Raw genomic sequence first — 19,615 nt, 5'->3', positions numbered from 1 at the left:
TACATCTATACCTTTTTTCACCAATTTTACTCACCCCGCAATGAAAGTCAAGCATTCATTTGTAGACGTCACCGTGTCAAATTTCATGATTACTTGATAAACCATTCCTGAGATAAATATGGGATCAATCTGAGACTAGCGTTCATACCCACATTCAAAATATGCGGAATCCATCGAATTCAAGAGAGACGAATCACTGACAGTTGATGTACAAGTGTAGTATGTACAAATACGTTTAAATGTCAAACATTAGATACGTAGTCGTACACAGTATTCATATACGATTCGAACGTATATCGTCCTGTTTCGACACTACTTGCGACAGGCTCTATCCCATCGCTATCGGCAATCTCTCGATCGCTAGCATCGATACGTCAATTGTCTTTTGCATACAATAAGATCGTGAACATGAATGCCAAAGTAGTAACTTGTTGATATTACTAGTGATTTAAATGGAACGGACATAAATGTAGCTATTTTCTAAATGTTACAACTAGTGAGCAGTACGTAAAGAAAACCTGGGAGCATAATTTCAATTACACTATACGCATGCTGTTCTACGAAATGAAACAAATGCGGCTATAAAAGACACGTAAAGATACCGATATGTAATTTCTTTCTTAAGGTGGTCATTTCCCAACTGTACTAGTCAAAACAAAACATATATTGTCTATAATAAAATTCTTAAATTATTATTTGATTATGATTTTTAATAAAGAAAAAGTAGTAATTGATACAATTACAGTTGCGATTAGTTTTTAAGTATTATTTCATTCAACGTAGTAGTTGTGAAATCGAGGACGCGGCAATTTCGCATTTCAATTTTCGTCAGGTTAAGTTACGAATGAGAGAGATTGACGTTTCAAATTGTTTTTGACGTTTCGAAGCAATCATGAAATATAACCATGTTTATATGCGATATTGCCACGTTCCCGAGATAGAAATCTGCATGAAAAAATATCGTCTTCAGTCTTTTCTCTTTTCCTCTCTATTCTGTTTTATTCATTCTGTTATAATTGTCTTCTTTCTGGTTTCATAGTAAAAAATATTGAACCTTTTGTCTTCTAATTACATTTTGTAATACATTTTGTAAGTTCAACTTGTAATTATGATTTACTCCATCCTTCCCTACCTTTCTAAGTATAATATTTATTAGTATGCAATAAAAACTTCTTTTTATTTATATATGTGGAAGTATGAGTATGAGTATAAAAAGAAAAAGCAACAAACGCAACATGATAGTTGCAGTTTAATCATATTATTCATTCTTATCATTAAGTGTGCTTGTTCAGTTTCTATTATATATAACTACTATCTATCTAATTTATCTAAACAAATACCATCTCATTATGGATAAAAATATATTAGACTCCATTTAAATAAATTAAATTATTTGTTAAACCTCGCCACTACTTCAGTTCTACTAAATAACGAAATTATTTACTCCATACAATTTTCCTCCTTTAACCAAATAACTTTTATAGAAACATTTCTTTTAATTGCTTCATTCCCCAATGAGATATTTAACCATTCCAATTTAGACGTAACAACTTGTTTAAAAAATCGATTTTGTCGTTCGTTACGTGCCCTTTTTCTTTTTTCCTCCTACAATTATTCTTCCAAATAATTTCATCATTTTTTTATGAAGTCTATCCGAACACAAGTGCACAAATAAAACTGCTTTCAATAATTTCGTTTTGCATCTGGTTTTTCGTATACGGCAAAATATCGACTAGATCCAACAGAAGATAGCAACTGTTAATTTTAGGTGTGCCATTAAACCTGATGACCATACGAGCTACACGGCCTTCCATTACGAGCGCACTCCGTTCAATGGCTGTTCCCGTATGCGAAGCCTGACGCACGATATTTGCCCGAACGTGAATCACCGAAAACGTTGAGCGTACTTTCGATAATTTCTGTCTGGATTAACGGGATGGAAATGTTGTTATTGTATTCGTATTGACGGCGACGCGTGCAACTCCGCCCAGAATCTGTATCGTTACCGGCGCTCGTCGATATCTCGTTAGGGATCGGTCGCGGGACGCATAATTATTGGCAATGCCTATCCGCGATAACGCGTATTCGAATCGCGGCACGGATCCATTCAACGGCGATGCATCATCGATGCAAATGATCGAATTACGCAAGGTCGTTTCTCATGCGGAGCGGTAGTTAAGCTATTGTGAGCGCTTATCTTTGAATCGCCAGTAGGAATGGCTTGTTGCGTTCGTTGTGCATTTACCGGTGTCGTGCACCGAAAAATGACCGATTGCCACACTTCGTTAACCGTGCCGCCAGCTGGCGACATATGCGGGAATTTTAATATATGCTTTAGCGCGATACGAAAACAAACAAAATGGGAGTGTTGTTGCAGAACTTTCCCAGCGTTAGTTTGGAACGTATCAAGTTCTCCAGGTTACTACCATGTCAACTAGAAACAAAATATGGCATCCTTCGTAGGAATACCTTCCCAACCATTTAATAAATTTGTTCGTCAAGCTAATGGTATTCATGCCTTATATTTATATAAAAGATACTGTACTGAATTTCAAAATTCTCTGTTATACCATTTCTGAGATATCCAGCGAAATAGAGATCAACACTTATCCACATGGAGATACATGTGCAGATAAAACCAGAATAGTCCAAGAATATTTATTATATAATTACCCTCGTGTGTTACACCCACCACCAGTCACCGGATTTAAAGCCTGTTGAGAATTTATGGGAATATCTCGACAGGAAGATTCGAACAACATCAATCAGAACAAAATAAAAATTTAAACATCGATTATTGGAAGAATGAAAGTGTATTACAATAATTAGTTAAAAAGTATTACTTCAAATATGTTAATCGATTGCGAATTGTAACATGTAATTAAACAAAATGGCTATTTTACAAAATATTAATATGTTAATTGATCGAGTAAACATACATAGATGCATTTCTTATGTACACCATCAAAACTCCATAAATGTCCAAATATTAATGCGACGCACGAATAATATATTATTAAGTATATTGTTTGATACATTATAAATTCAATATGTTAAATAAATGAAATTTACATCTATGGTAAATAAAATATACCTTCTAACAGGTCAGGTGTACATTGTAATAATGAATAAAGTACTACAGTGTCCGAATATTAATATGAGTCACTGTATTTATTAGCGCTGGGGCTATTCGGATATTCGGATAATGACGACACGAAGTATTCGTAATCCGGATTTCGGATATCTGAATTTTTCCCCAAAAAATCCGAATATCCGAATATCTAAATATTTATGTTGAATTATAGTCACGAATATCTAAAAAAAATAGTATATTAAAAAAATAGTATATTTCTCGATTCGCTTGAGTTACAAATTGTCCTGTGGCGAAACCTACTATATTCACTCCAGGCGAAATTATATTAATTTTTAATATTCGGATGTCCAAATATTATATCGATATCCAGATAATTTATGGATATCCGGATTGTTTATTCACGCGACTCAAAATAGCCCTTGCAAACGATCTGAATTTCGTCTTGTTAACATTTAGTGCAATTATTTACCAAAATAACTATCGAGATAACGACTAACATTCTTCAGTTTGTTTCTGCACCTCGATCACTACAATTTGATATCAGTCCAGTTTAAACAGCACTCGACCAGATCATAAGCTCTTCTAGTTGGTAATCAAGCAAATGGCACCAGGCCATGTTCCCCTGAAACCAAACATCTCCGGCACGAAACGTCATTCTCTATCCAGAAAAATAGAGAAGTTATGCAGGTGGTCCGTTCCAAGTGCCTCGTACCGTGTATATCCACGGGAACCTCGTTCCACGACGATCGAGAGATCACCGTCTCGGTCTATCCGTAGCAATTACGATTTTTGTCGATGCACCAACGTTTCTACCATGTCTGAAGCAATTTGTTCACGTCACCGTTGGTACGTGTTTATCGAGTTAGATGCGATTAGGTGCGTGTCTAAGCATCCCTCGCGACGTTTGCAAGAATACCCAGCGGAACGGTGGCTAATAACAGATTCGTTTCGCGTCGACGCAATGTCGTCTTTGGAATACTTAATTAGCGTTAATTGCCGCAACTCATAACGGCGGGCTGAATCGTCGTAACTTTAATAGGCGTTGAACGACGATCGACGACAGGCACCGGGCAAATTGGACGCGTCGAATTAATTAAGGCTACGAAACCGACGTATAGAATCACGCACGGATCGACTAAAGCGCCGTAACCATGAAACAAGCCACCCCGGTTTCCTCGTTAATTAATTATAGGGACTCGAACAACCAGCACGCGAACCGACTCATTATCAGATCGTCACTCATCGTTCGGTAAGCTCGAACAATAGCGTGACTCCTACCCTTCCATCGAGCATTGGTAAATCGTTGATTATTAATTTCGTCGCGAGTATTCGTGGCTTTTTCACCAGCACTTTCAGAAAAATTTATATGCTAAACGCTTATAAAAAATACAGATGATCTCGATAGGCATATTCTTTTAGACCAATTACGGTTTACTAAAAATAGGGTTTTTATCATTTGAAAAATAAGGTTTACTCAAAATCCGTTTGAGTATTAATTGCTTCTGTGAAGCATAAAAAGTCGAATAGAAATGAAATATCTAATCGTGAAATAGAGACTCAATCGTTGATGTTTGTGGTTGCGTATAATACATACGTTTAACCCTCTACGGGAGTTATCTCAAACCTCTATCTAATAAATATCAACCTATAAATACAGATTAACAATGAATTTAGCAGTTTTCTACATGTTTCGACCGTAAAGAGCCGCATAAAAAACATCGTGAAACACGAGTGGAGATACGTTTTATACCGTTCTTTCGAGCGGGACAAATATGGCCGTGCTTTTACGTCCAAGTGCATGTAGTGCAAGCGTTTCGATAAGAACGCAAACAAAGATTCGAGTAAAGTAAATACGGAATCTCGAGAATGCATTGATGCTTGAAAAATCTGTTCACGGAATCTTGGTCAAAAATTTGCTGTACTCTCATAACAAGATCGAGGACGATTACTATTCTATCGAATGTTGATTAAAAGAATTATTAGTATACTACGAATGTTTCTGCAAATTCATATTTTCTTCCCATATACAAAAAATGAAATGAAACTTAAATGAAAATATGTCTTATCTCTGAAATGGAGAAACATGTATTTTATTGTTTATATTTTATATATTTTTGTAATTGTGGAAATTCTTATAGATTTCCCATAAACATCCACAGTATAATTATTACTATGTATAACAACACTAGATGGGACACAACTGCCTAACTCGGAAAATACTATAGGATACATGATAGATTTCTTGAAGTGGAGTAAACTAAAATGTTTGCACACGGAGCATCAAGTATAATTTCCGTAGAGAGCCCGAAATCATCATGCGCGAGATGTTTGGAAAAGAGTGTCTCTCAAGACGTCTTACTTTGAGTATCCAACTATAGTAACGAGGTTCTCCTTACGGTCGCGAGCAGCACGTGCTTTAAGCAAAAGCACGTCTGATCTTCAATCTAGGAGTGTGTCTCACCTTCTTCCGTCTAACTAACTAAAAGGGGAAGCAGCCACGAGTGAAAACACGACACCGTGATTATCTAAACAGGGGAATCTGGAGAGCGACTCGCGGAGCGGAGGGCAACGGTTGCGAGAAGAATCCAGGAATTCACGATTCCAAGATTTATTTTCAACTCGATGGAAACGCTGCTCTTCCTCCTGTGGCAAATGGAGAAAACGAACGAAACGAATTGGTCGCTTGAGAGTCGCCTTAAAATCACAAATTCAGCGGACGGAAAACAATTTCTTCGCCACTCGAAAGAATTGCTCCGAAAACCGACCAAATGGTATTGCAGTATGCAACGGAACTCTCTTCCTCTGGCTGGGATATATGTATATTGAAAGAATCTAATATTTGAGAATAGTAGCTAGTCGCGGATTGCACTATAGTCGGGCCAAACTCAATTTGAAAGAGTTACACACTAGCTCGACAATTTTGAAGATTGAAAATGCTTTTCCTCTGTGAGATTTTTGTACAATAGAATATAAAAATATAATATTTCTTTACGTTTATTTATGTAGAATCAATTTATGACAGCTGAATATTTTCAGAATTGTTTGGTATTGCTAATTCGTCCTAGCAAAAATGTCGTCGAGTGCAAAGAAGTACTGTGTAAAGTGCTTCAAACAATTTGTTCCCTCCACTGGACATTATCTATAACGTTAAAATGTATGAAAACCCATAACTTTCGTGGTAAATGGGAGTTATGGTTAACCAAGTTTCCCATTCTGGCGTAAAGACACGAAAAATGGAGACGGCACGTGGCCGATCTTAATAAGATACTTCGAGACAATGTCGTAACTTTTATATCTAATGAGGAAAGTTCCAGCTTTGATGATCTTTCTTTTGATCTTGATCCATGAGGAAAGTAATTCTTTTGTCCCAGTTCCGAGGTTGGAGCTCACGAAATTGAAAAAGTTCATATCGAAGTCCAGACTTTTACATCAGTACTTGCAACAATAAAATAGTAATTTCTTGTACTTCTGTCGCGATGTGAAAGTCAGGCGTATTTTATTGGATTTAAGAGCAATTTTCGCAGCGACAACAATTCCTTTTATCGATTCAACGTCTTGGAACAAACTGCTGGCATTCTTGGAGAATAAATCAGTTAAAGTGAATAATTCCTAAGCATTTAAAAAGTACAGTGACCTGTTCTACTAGTTACTACATCGATCTTGTGAATTGTACGAATAGTTTATAAAAATAAAATTTATAAACCAGGAAAACAACTCGCGTCATTTCAGCCATTGAGCATTTACTATTTAATCGTTGTACGCCATAATTTCCAAACGACTCGACATAATGAAATAAAATAACTTGTAATCATTTTCTTTATCTTTTCTCTACAGCGCTTAAATTTCCGTAAGCTGTTCCATAACTTCTACAATATATTTACACGAAATGCACGGTTTTTTGTTCTAGGTTGGAATCTGTGTCCTCAATCCTTTCGCCCGATTGAGGTCTCACGTAAAAGGTGTTTTGAAATCTTGGGTACTCAAGTTGCAATTTTAGAAGAAAAACATATAACAAAATTTTGTTTTTACACTTGAATATGCATTTAATAAAATACCCTACTTGAATGTTTCACTACTTTTAATAAATATCTGAAAAAAATTCTCGAAATTAGCTTATTATTGGGGGATCTGAAGTGGCTTTACCCCTAAAGACGTTTGGAAATTACAGCGTATCTTGTTAAACTCTTGTTCGACTAAAACTTTATCCATCTCTGGTTAGAGCCAATCGGGGGTAGGAAGCGCGTAACACATGGTGAATGTCGATCGAGCGTGCGGGTCAACGATTGTCCGATCAAGTTCAGCAGCCAGTTAACCGACTGTTAGCCTGCTGTCGTTCTGCGTCCGACTAACGACTTAATGACGGGAATTCGCCACTTACGAGGCTCCTCCTTTTCTCCTCTTTCTTCGTCCGTCGTCTTTCTTCTCCGTTAGCAATAGCATCGGCGTAAAACGAGCCAGTCAACGGTCAAGTAACAATGTCGAAAATTGGACGACGTTCAACAGGGATCTCTATTAACCTCCAGTACGAGGCATCGTGTAATTACGTTGGAAGGAAATAAATTTAACTTGGCAAATCATAAAGCTTTCCGAGCAATCTGCACGCATTAAACCTATCTATGGGTTCTTAATGTCAAGGAGAAACAGAATATTAGCATTTAAATTTCAGTCAATCGCGTGTCGATCGCTGATCACCATAAACGTATACTTCAACATTCAATCCTAATAAAAAGAAAATTAAAATATTCTGTATACATAATCAATCTTTAAGGATTAACCCGATTCAAAAATACATTGACAGAAAAGTCATACCGATTATTGAAATTTTGTTTGATATGTGACTTTTTCGTTCTCCCATATAGAACCTTCCATAAGTATCAAGAAATTCAGTAAATCACAGAAATGTGAAATCATAAATGAATGAAAAGATGAATGTAAAAATGTTATAGGAGTGAGTATAATAAAAGTGATTTGAATACTTATATACCAATGAGGAAAGAAAATTAATTTTCTATAAACCATTTAGAGCTTAGATTTAATAATTATTTTAGTAGTTTAATGATAACATGAATTTTATAATTTTCCCTTGGTGGAAAAGCTTCACGATATCTCGTGTACTTATCTCTTAATCTTGCGAACTAACCTCATAATAAATACACTTGTTTATTTTCTCCTTAAAATATGTATGGAAAAAAATACGAGATCACTCCACACATTTTGTTACACGGTGAATAATTATGATAAATACCTGTAAAGAGAAACATTTTTGATATTCCCTGAGGATTTGTCTGTGTTCAAGTTCCAAAGCTTACCTGAAACAGAAAGGAAAAATCAAGTTAGCAGCCGAGTATCACTTTTTATTAAAAATGTTAGAATAAAATTACTTTTCCAGTTGAAGCACAACTACTGAAATTTTAATATTCCTAATTCATTCGTGAAATAAACCAAATCTAAAGGAACGCATAAGGGCAAATTCACAAAACTTTAAGATTTACAATTTCGCGCCTTTATTTAACGTTATCTTCTGATGTTTCAATATTTTAACTATCATACGGATGTTTTTAGTGGAAGGTATGATAAAAAAAAAGTTTTCCATGGACAACTGTTTAAAAATGTTTTGCTTTCAATAGTATGATCTAAAACCTTTTTTGAATTTTACCTCCTGACATCCACGCCGTCAAATTAAAATCGAGCAAGCATACAGTTTTTGTTAGGTTTTGAGAGTGTAAATGTGTGTACTAAAGATTAAAAATGTGCTGTCAATTTTTATTTCAACTGCAAATCTAAAAGTTCTCTGAATGTGCCCATAAACGAAATTTGATGGCCGAGAACTAAAGCCCGCCCTAGCAAATATGTACCACGAGTGTATGTACTTTGGCGTGATCGTCGCTCGAGGAATTCTATCTCTCTAACACTAGTGGAAATCAAACTTTACTCGTCCGTTGTTCGCCCTATCTTGATCCATCTTCCCGCACCGTCGACAAAGATCGATCCCTCCTCTGGATCTTGGAATTCCCACCGTTGGTAAATTCCTATGGTTGCCTCCCTTCCCGGAACAATACCCAATGACTCCTCGATTGTGCCTGATAATGCTAGGAAATTACATTACGGCCAGAAGCTACCGTCTTGCGGATAATTGTTATGCACCGGCGCCGCAACAATGGCATAGAATCCGCATCGACGTCGAGCGAACGATTTCATTGAAAATCTTGGGATATTTTCCATTTTCTGTGCCCTTTACGAGGCCACTTGTCCCCTGTGTTTCGTGTTCATTGGCTTCCAATTACGAGACTTCAAAGGTGGACCGCGGTCGATAACACTTCGCCGTTGATTTCTGCTACGACAAGGAGGGACTGAATATTCCTTTCCTGTGGTTTTGCTCTCGTTATTTCACATCGCGACAAGAACTCGCCGAACAGACAAAAATCCCCCTTTATCCTGAATTCATTAACCTTTCCGCGATTAAGTATTCGTGACGCTTAAATTTCTCGTTGGTCCACGCGCGATACGATTGGAAACGGAACTGGTTCTTTCGCAAGGGTAACGAACGCTATCGGTTTAACATAATTAAATAGTTATTAAATTATGTGATCGATTTTTCAAGCGGCTGTCACCGGCCCCGCGTTCCAGTCAGAATCTTTGATTCTACCTGCTCGAGATTTACATTAACAGCTATTGTGGAGACATACATGGTGTTTGCTTTAAATCGGAGTGGATACACATTTCGCGAGGAGATGAAGCTATCAAAAAACTGTTTTTATAAAAATAATTTGGTATAAAGTGCCAAACTTTATGGTGAAAATAATTGTGTTGGAAGTAAAGTGTTGTAGGGGATTTAATAAATAAATTAATTTGTTTTAATGGAAATTTATATATTTATTCATAACGATAGAATTTGTTTAGATACGTTCATCGACCTATCATACATGATCATTTATTGTAATTACGCCTAACTGACAGTCGTGCGACGACAAAAATCTTCTTCTCTTTTTTCTTTGTTTCTTTAAAGCCTTAAATTGGTGTTTATATTTAGTAGATTGAACGCAGCCCGTTAGCTGGATAAACGAGGACATGTTCTTTTCTTCTTTTAGTCTTGTTCGATCGCCAATCTAATGACTTCATTTTCCAATTTAGGGCTTTATATTTCAATAATTGACCTTGTATTATAGGTCGATGAATTTGTCGAAACAAATGCTATCGTATTATGGAAAAAATATATGAAATTCTAGTTAAAAGTATTAATTTATTTGTTAAATCTCATTCACCACTTCACTTAAAACAAAATTACATATTCCATACTATTTGTTCATTTGATCCCAATAACTTTTGCAAAAACGTTTTTTGTTATTTTCATACCGTCATGAAATATTTAACCATTCCGATTTAAACGAAACACCCTGTATAGTAGATTCGAACACGTTTCGAGTACTAGTTAATCCATAAACATATAAATAACCAAAGAATAATTTCCTTTCGAAAGGTAAAATAATATTTATGAGGTAGAAGGTAGAATATTAAATTTAAAAAGAGAACCTGTAAGACTTTTAGAATCTTTCCTCTTTGATGTTTTCGTCTTCTTGTCACTTTCAGCCGTTTACCTGAATATTCCTGGATTTCCTAACATTTTTGTAACTAAAATGCCCACGCTTTGCGTGTCTTCGACAGCAAAGATGCTGAGCCAACCTTTATGTAACGGAATGTTTTTTCGTCGCCTCTTTCTGCGCGTCAAACCGACGACACTCGTTCGTTAAACACGAAAGGCGATGCAGTCTTGAGAGGATCGTTCCTTCCAATTGTTAGTCTGCCATCTCTGTGCCATCAGGATTTAATTTTCCCTCTTTTTCGAACTGTGTCCAGCAGCTTTTACACCTAGTCACCGTGGGACAATTCAGGAAGAAACGAGTTCGCGATATCGAATTTTTCGTGAGTCACGAGTCGATGGTATCGTACATGTACAATTGGATTCCATAAAATGGACGTGAGTACCTTTTTCCATAAAAATATTTAAATAAACTGACACTCACCTCCGTAGCTTCCGTCGTCATAAGTTCTGCAAATTATTTTCATTCGAAGATCAACAAGAAAGACAGTCATTACCGTTATACATTCTACGCGTCTAGTTTACGACCAGTTAATAACGATTAACAAAATTGATGAAGTAATTTAACTTGACTTTCACGATAAATCGGCATTCAATATTATTAGAAATTTGTCAAACATTCGAGTGAGACAAATTTAAATTCGTGGAGTAACAGTTACAATTTGCTTTTTTCAATTTTATCGTTTATCATTTCCTAGCAAGTTAATCCAGTGGTAACACGAGTACAGCCATAATTTACTGTAGCCATCTATTTTTCGAGGTCAAGTACCAGTCACGATAAGGAACATTTCGCTCTGGCTCTTGAGTGCTCTCGAGGGTTTCTAAATAAACCCTAACGACGCTGTAGTGGATTTACGTTCACTGATTCTGGTGCCCATATGAGTACTTCAAGTTCTTCGTTTGATACTATTCGCTTAAATTATAAACGCATTAAGTTCCCACAGGCCTGTACAAGTTTGGTATTTGACACGTAATGTACAAAAATTGAATGCTTGCAAGATCTAATGCAATGTAGTTGAACATCGTGTACGTATTTTAACGATTTCGCTCATAAAACAGCCAACAGAAGGCCCGGTTTGATCCATTTTCATTTTTGTAGCTAATAAAAATAAATAAAACATCCATATTGAATCCCAAATTGAGGTATAGGTAATCAGGTTCTAAGAAAACAGAAACGAAAGAAACTCTTTATCTTGAAAGGGAGCTACAGTACCATCTATAAGTAGAATCTGGGCGGTATCGAGTAGCTTTTGCTTTGTCACATGTCTCTCGAAGGCCCACTGAATTATCCACCTCGAATGCGACTCACAATTTCCTTCCAGAATTTTCGTTTTTTCCCCGCAATAATTAGATCGAAGCTGTTCAACGATTCATCAAGTCACCACCATTTCGATAGTCCAACCATCCATTACGTTTCTTGATCTCGATCGATTTAACGCCTTGCCGTTTGTCGACGATGATCGGGTCTACGAAACAGCGTATCACGAGAAGTGACGTTGCACTAATAGTTGATTGTCAGTTAACCAGACTTAAGCGAACAGCCAACCAACAATTTAGACGATGGGGTATCAGAAAAGAGGATTCGTTTGCAGGCGCAGACCAAGGGTAACAGCGCATCGACGCTCCAATGGCCGGATTATCTTGTCATCGGTGTAATGCTGTCGATCTCGTCCGGCATTGGGCTTTACTACCGATTCACCGGCGGCAGACAACGAACAGCCGAGGTTAAGCCCTGGAAAATTAATTTCGACACGGACGATCGAGTCTACATAGACAAGCGCAATCCAATATCCTCGATAAACGGCGTTCGAATCGGAGCCAGGTTGGCACGTTCTTAGATCACGGAGCCCGTGCTCGAAGGAGATCTTTCACCGTTATCGGTCCGATCGATCTAGCCGCAGCGATAAATATTGCTATCGACACAAATTGCCAACTATCGGCCGGTATTAATTTATCGGGTTACCCGAGAGCGATTCAAAGACTGACCGGGGAACATTAATTAACGTTGAAACGTTGTTACGAATCGAGCTGGGCCCGCGCGAAAAGTGTCTACTCATACTCCTGATGGCAACGAGTAATAGGTGATAATAACAATGCCGGGTAAAGAGCGAGAACAATATTTTCGCGTTCTCCGCGGTCCATCGGAAGAGATTGTCTTGGAGGATCGAAGGTGTCGATGAAATCCTTCCGTCGATCGATCGATTAATTTCACCATCGCGGAAATAGCAAAATTCTTATTTGGATAAACTATACAAGTAACGAACAAAGGATGAATAACTGTTTATAGAAACTAGCTTGAACGAATGAAATTTTAACTATTCAATCGAATAAATGTCTCGAATTAATTGCTATATCTTGCTATAGCTATGTCTTATTCGTTACCCATTATTCAAATTAAATTTTACCCGGCTGTGTTGTAAACAGATTGGTCGCAGATCATACTGTCCCTTTAAAACCACAATTGATGAATGTTAGTAATTGGATTAAGTTAGATTTTGAGGATGCGGATAAAAATCTTAAGGAATGAGGGGTACTCAGAAATGTCAAAAAATGGCACTTTTCGCTTTTGATATCTTCTTGAACTACACATTTCAAGAATATTTCCAGTAAATTTTAAGTCGATCCAATTAAAAATGACAGAGTTTTAAGCCTCAACATAAAATGTTGACACGTATACATTTGTACAGCCAGTTTTATAAGTATTCGTACCCTCAATGTTCGTTGAAGAAATTTGTCTGATGTTCCCAACTAAATGTCTTAGTACAAATGTGTACATAAATAAACTTACACGTGTACATATTTATAATGAAAAATTTATTTGGAAACATCAAACCTATCATTTAATTAAGACAAACTTTTTAGTAGACATAGAGGGTGCGAATATTTATTGTACGACTTTTAACTTTAGACATGTGTCATTTATTTAAAAATCAATATTTTTAACCGACTTCGAAAAGGAGAAGTTACTCAATTCAACATGTAAACTTTTTTCCTAGAAGCTATGATTAAATACTACTTTTAAGTTTTAATTAGTTTTAAGAAATCCGTTGGAATTCTTAATTGCAGATAATCCAATTTTGCATTACATTGCTCACTACAAACCATGTTTTGTGGAGGTCCATATTGCATATTGCTCATATCTCCAACAAATTTTCGATATTATTTGGTGAAAAATTTTATATTATGTCTTCAAGCTTATATCTTTCGAATAGAAAAACACTGATTATAAAATATATCAATCGAGAATAAGTGCTTTCTTAGGCCTCGCAAGCACCCGTCATTCCTTAACCCGTTATTTACTGAAGTTTTTAAAGTTTTTAGAATCTAGGCGTTCATCTTAATCTTATATCATCTTATAGAGTTGTCTCTAACAAACTTCCAAACGAAAATCTTGTGCTACCATTCAACAATTAAAAACGAACTTCATAGAAGTGAACTTGAAAGTCACAATAGGTTTCAAAGCGTTTAATTAATAGAGTACCACGAGAAAAATGACGGGACTTATAAGTGTCGCTAGTAAATAAAGGGTTTGAAGCAACCGTGTTTTATTGGGTAGCAAATGTGAAAGCGTCTTAAGTAGTCGTCTTAAGTATCGCACGAATAAGTTACTTTTAACAAAACCTATGATTCCTCATCAACAGGAATACTTCTCCGCCAATCGATCGATGGGCGCCATTCCTCTGTCGATCGCTCTGACGGTCTCTTTCATGTCGGCGATCACCCTGCTCGGAATCAGCGCCGAAACTTACTCCCACGGCACGCAATTCACCCTGTTATACTTAGGCGGTTTCATTGGTACACCGATCATCATATATTTCTACCTTCCAGTCTTCTCCGAGCTGAAGATCATAAGCGTCTACGAGGTAATTGGACGAGTAATAAATCGGTGCTCATCATCGGTTCTCTACTTTAAACTGTAACGTAACTCCTCGCCCACGAAGCTATCCAAATTAGTGCCATTAGCCCCTTTCGTTAACCCTTTCATTATCAAATTATTTAAAAGTTATTAGCCAATTACTAATCTCTATACATCTGCATTAAATGACAAACGACCGATTTATAAATACTATTTATAATGAAGAAATTTCCGAATTGTTTGAAGAAATTTACCGAATTGTTTTCCTTGCAAATGTGTAGATGAATGTGTAGGGCAAAGTTTTTGAACACGACAAGGAACATTTCTTCTGCCTTTGATCTTGCCGTTGTAAAAAATGTATGGTAATACGTGTCAATAAAGACAATGTATTCTCTTTTATCGTAATGTGTATAAATATGTAACAAAACATGCAATACATGATTTAAAAAAAGAAATTAGAAAATACAGATGAAATCATTATTTCATTTGATAATTCTAAATTTGTAATCATATGACTACAGTGAAAATGAAAGAGTTAATTGTACTATTCAATGTCACACAGAAATAACGCTCGATTACATAATCTCTGGTTCTTCTAGTACCTGGAGAAACGATTCGGAGTTAAAGCACGATTGTTGACGAGCCTCACCAACTTCCTGCAATTGATACTGTATACCGCAGTAGTACTCTTCGCGCCTTCATTGGCCCTAGAGGCAACGACTGGTCTGTCGGGCGACATGAGCGTCCTGCTGATCGGTCTGATCTGTACCTTCTACTCGACCGTAGGTGGTATCAAGGCTGTGTTGATCACGGATGTGTTTCAAGGAATACTGATGTTCGCTGCACTTGCTAGCGTTCTCGGGGTTGCGAGTAGCGTCCTCGACGGAGGCTTGTCCAACGTGTGGAGTATCGCTCAGAAGGGCGGACGAATCGATTTCTTCGAGTAAGAACCCGATTAGATCCAAGAGATTTGCACGAGGACTCGTTTGCCTTTAGTTTCAGATTCGATCCTACGATACGACACACGTGGTGGTGTATGCTGATCGGAGGGACGACCCTATTCTTGTCCCTCTACGCCGTGAACCAGGTTCAGGTGCAGCGTTTACTCGCCGCAAAGTATGTACTTAACCTAATTCTGTTACTCTTCTTTCATTTAACTAAAAATTTACACAACGAAGAAAGTAATAGTATCCAAGGTTGGTTAAAGAAATTTTAAGAACACACGGTAGATACATTAATAAAAAGAAAACTGAACTGTTTTTTATCATTACTAATATGATATCAAAAAGAAACTATTAATAAAATGTATTTGTTAATGCAACATAAACATATCGAAACGTAAACGATGTAATTGATATTAATAGATTCGTTACTTTTATTAGATATTTATTTCTATTAAGTGTCCACATACTTCTGAACGGAGGTGTACATATGTATTCATTGAGTGCTGATTGATACATATGTATTCATTGAGTTCATTGAGTGTTGACAGAGTACGATTGATAACTACATTTTATTTGATTGTTTTGGGTCGATCATAAACTGGTAGTCGGAAATGTATGCAAGTGTAATAAATCCTTCCAATGCATCTTCCATAGGAACTATATTTTTTCTCTTTTTTCTTCTAACTTTATTTCTATATCTTCTTTCAAGACCACTACCTCCCCTACAGCCTATCATCTCTTCACACTCCATCGCCCTTCTTTTTCTCGCCATCCTCATCTTCTCTCTCGCTTTCTCTTTCCCAACACAGTGTCCTCCAGTTTACTCCTAGGGTTCGTCTAATGTATTTATTCTGCGATGTGTCCACTATTTTCCTTCCTTCCTGTCGAATTGCTTTAACTTCCTTTTTCATATTCTTCTATACTCTTCTAATATTGGATGTGACGCTGTTCGTAGTATAACAGACAAGGGGATAATTCCACCCTGAATCGAAAATATAAAATAATTATAATTTGTTTGTTCAACCCAGCTCACAACTCCCACTCCTGCTTGCGTTTGTAAGCAATTGTTGTGTGTAACATTTTCATTTTTTCTATTTTTCTGTAATGACTCACTAGTAAATATTCCAACTCGATTTCATCGAAAGCCTCGTATGCACAAACTTATATATTCGACCCACAGTCAGTTTTATACATGGAATCGCCTCCTTTCCGGCCGTATCGTGATTTGCGATACGCCCTGTACAAGTGCACGGGTACTTAACGAATGTGCAAAAATAATTTCATCGAAAATAAAACCTCGTATAAAAACACTTTCTACTATATTTTCGATTCAGTTTTATTCGAGGAATCACGCATTGCCGGTTGTATCACAATTACCAACACACCTTGTATATTCTCCGATACACTCTGTGGTAAAAAGGCAAATTCGAATCCTTAACACATTCCTTAACATACATACTTCAAATTCTATTCCTGTTTATGAACAAACTATGAAAATCTTTTTCTATTATACATTACATATTTACAACATTGTTATTTCAAAACATATTAGGGAGACCGAAAAAGAATCAAAATTTTTTTTTGCTGGCGGAAAACATTTGTTTATTAAAGAAATCTTAAATACTAATCAACAAAATATAGTTTCCATCATTTTCTAACACTTTTTGCCAGTATAAAAGCAGCTGTTCGATTCCCTTTTTAAAAAAGTCCTTCGATTTTTCAATGAAAGACTTTTCCAAGTCGAAGACATTTTGATTACTTTTCGGCCCCCCTAATATATTGTAATTTTTATCTTCGCCCTAATAATACAAGTTTTCGGTGTCTGGCTTCAGTATTTTATTATTTTCCTCAATACTCTATATTGAAAACGTAAAATATCCGGTCGCGAATGTGTTAATTGTATACCTAGAATCTTGACTGTCATTTTACATCACCCAGGAGCACGAAGGCGGCGCAAAACGCGCTTATACTGAGCGGTCCGATCACTTTGTCGCTGGGAAGTCTGACAGCGTTCTCTGGCCTGGTACTCTACGCCATTTACAAGGACTGTGATCCATTCAAGTCCGGTCAGATCTCATCCTTCGACAAAATAGTGCCCTTCTTCGCGGCCAATAAGATGTCACGATTCCCAGGCACGGCTGGTCTCTTTATCGCGGGTGTCTTTAGCGCAAGCCTCAGCACCATATCCGCCGCGTTGAATTCCCTAGCCGCAGTAGAGTTGGAGGATTACGTGAAACCCGTGTGCAACAAGCTTGGCGTGCACATCCCCGATGAAAGAGCAACGCTGATCGGCAAAGTGCTCGTCGTGGCAAACGGTTTCGTTTGCTTGGCTCTGGCCTACTTGTGCAAAGCGATAGAAAACATGGTTGAAGCAGCAGTTGGAATCACTGGGGCGATTGCCGGGCCTCTCCTTGGCATCTTCACACTGGGGATGTTCTTCGAAAGCGCGAACGAGACGGGAGCCATTGTGGGAACGATTACCGCGTTGATAATTTGCTTTTGGTCGATGATTGGAAAGTATGGCTTAAAGGCACCGAATCTTCCGCTGTCCATTGCTGGCTGCGACAGAAATATCCTTCTGGCTAATTACGGCAAACTTCCAACGTTCACCGAGTAAGTTTTCTTACGAGCAATTTTTTTCACAATTTTGATTGTAAATGTTTCCATAAGTCTGCTTTTGATTTTTGTCTCATTTTGTTGCACGAGGAGACTTTCACAGTGAAACTTAAACAGACGCTTAGTAACGATTTTATACACCATTTTAATAAATAAAATGTCATAAAGTTCTAAATCGACCATACATATAATAAATATTTACAGTATGTAATTTTAATTACATTCACAGAATAAACGCAAAAAAAATGTTATCCTGCGATAAATATCTCATTTTGTACAAGTGTAGCAGGTGTTCTAATTCTTATGACCGACAGTGCACCTATAGAAAGTCCGTGCAAAGGCATAAAAACATCAAACATAACGCTTATCATTCTCAATAAATTCGCTTGTAATAAGCAGTTTTCGCAATTACCCCATATAGAAGATTTCACGATCATAAACATGCACACTTGCAGCCACTTTTAGAAACGTTGCCCGTTTCGTCGAACGATATTTCCTTTCCAATAAGGAAATTATACGCACGTGTGACCAGTCTATCTACTCGCAGCGTTATTGCCGCAAAATATTCGCGGAAAGCTCGGCCAGGAAAGGCGCCGATTCTAAACACGATACGTTTTTCGAGGCCTTCCTTCTACCCATGATCAATATATGGACCAGACGCAAATTTATCGAAAACGAAAGATTTCTACGGTCGATAAAGTTAAACGGCGCCCGGATCCATAATTGGAATATAAATTACACCAAGATCGGTCTAGGATACGTTATCGTGTTTTTTTTTCTACCAACACCGCGCTATCATGGGCGTGTAGTTATCCCGTGGTAGAAAATAATCAGTTAAGAGAAGCAGAAATTGCTTCCCGATTTCTTTCCGCTACGCCGCTTTCTCATAACCGATCAACTTACTATTCATCGTTTCCCACGATTGGTAGCCAACGCTAATTACGCGTTAATAAACCGACGATTAAATCCTTTGATAATCCGTGCCGCGTTCCGTCGTTACATGTTACAAATAATATCCTCTCTTTTCGCGAGACTTCGACAACGTGATCATGCTTTTTACTTTCTACGTTGAAAGTTTTCGCGGCACGCGCCGCCGTAATCGCGTCATCCATAGAGATGAAGAGTGTAACGAGAAAACGGTCACAGGAAATGATCTCCTCGTGCTATTACGCCGTCCGTATCCTTCGACGATTCATTCTAACCCGACAGTCTTCGTTCACTTAGCCCCTCGTATGGTTAACCTGCGTCATTATACTGTCTGAGACTGACAACTGCGAGTCAAGCTCGTAGTGGCACGTTTTGGCCCAAGTTATGCATTACGAGTCGTAGTCGTGGTTTAGACTGAATGATTAAGTAATGGGAGTATGTAAATTGCTGTGCTGTTCGGTATCGTAGACAATGCGAGGTCTGAATGAAATATTTGTGCCGGTTCATAATTTTATTCAAATTAGCAACAGGAGGTAATCGTCCAAATTATCGACACATTTTTTATTTGATCCTACAGCTGA

General features: G+C 37.3%; 2 protein-coding genes across 6 annotated transcripts in view; one reads left to right on the top strand and one right to left on the bottom strand.

The window, feature by feature from the left end:
* LOC128878668 (tensin-1) overlaps positions 1–19,615 on the bottom strand; it is a 334,268-nt gene that overhangs the window by 248,334 nt on the left and 66,319 nt on the right. The window lies entirely within an intron of this gene.
* The window catches only part of LOC128878669 (putative sodium-dependent multivitamin transporter), a 57,734-nt gene that overhangs the window by 35,505 nt on the left and 2,614 nt on the right, over positions 1–19,615 (top strand). Inside the window, exons 2-7 of the mRNA XM_054127055.1 lie at positions 10,949–11,069; positions 12,284–12,415; positions 14,333–14,554; positions 15,147–15,490; positions 15,544–15,663; positions 17,430–18,104. Coding sequence (XP_053983030.1) covers positions 11,064–11,069; positions 12,284–12,415; positions 14,333–14,554; positions 15,147–15,490; positions 15,544–15,663; positions 17,430–18,104 — 1,499 coding nt within the window. The 5' untranslated portion in view covers positions 10,949–11,063. The remainder of the gene's footprint in view (positions 1–10,948; positions 11,070–12,283; positions 12,416–14,332; positions 14,555–15,146; positions 15,491–15,543; positions 15,664–17,429; positions 18,105–19,615) is intronic.

Source organism: Hylaeus volcanicus, chromosome 6 (genome assembly GCF_026283585.1).
Source record: "Hylaeus volcanicus isolate JK05 chromosome 6, UHH_iyHylVolc1.0_haploid, whole genome shotgun sequence".
Classification (NCBI taxonomy): domain Eukaryota; kingdom Metazoa; phylum Arthropoda; class Insecta; order Hymenoptera; family Colletidae; genus Hylaeus; species Hylaeus volcanicus.
This window is presented reverse-complemented; position numbering and strand designations above follow the sequence as displayed.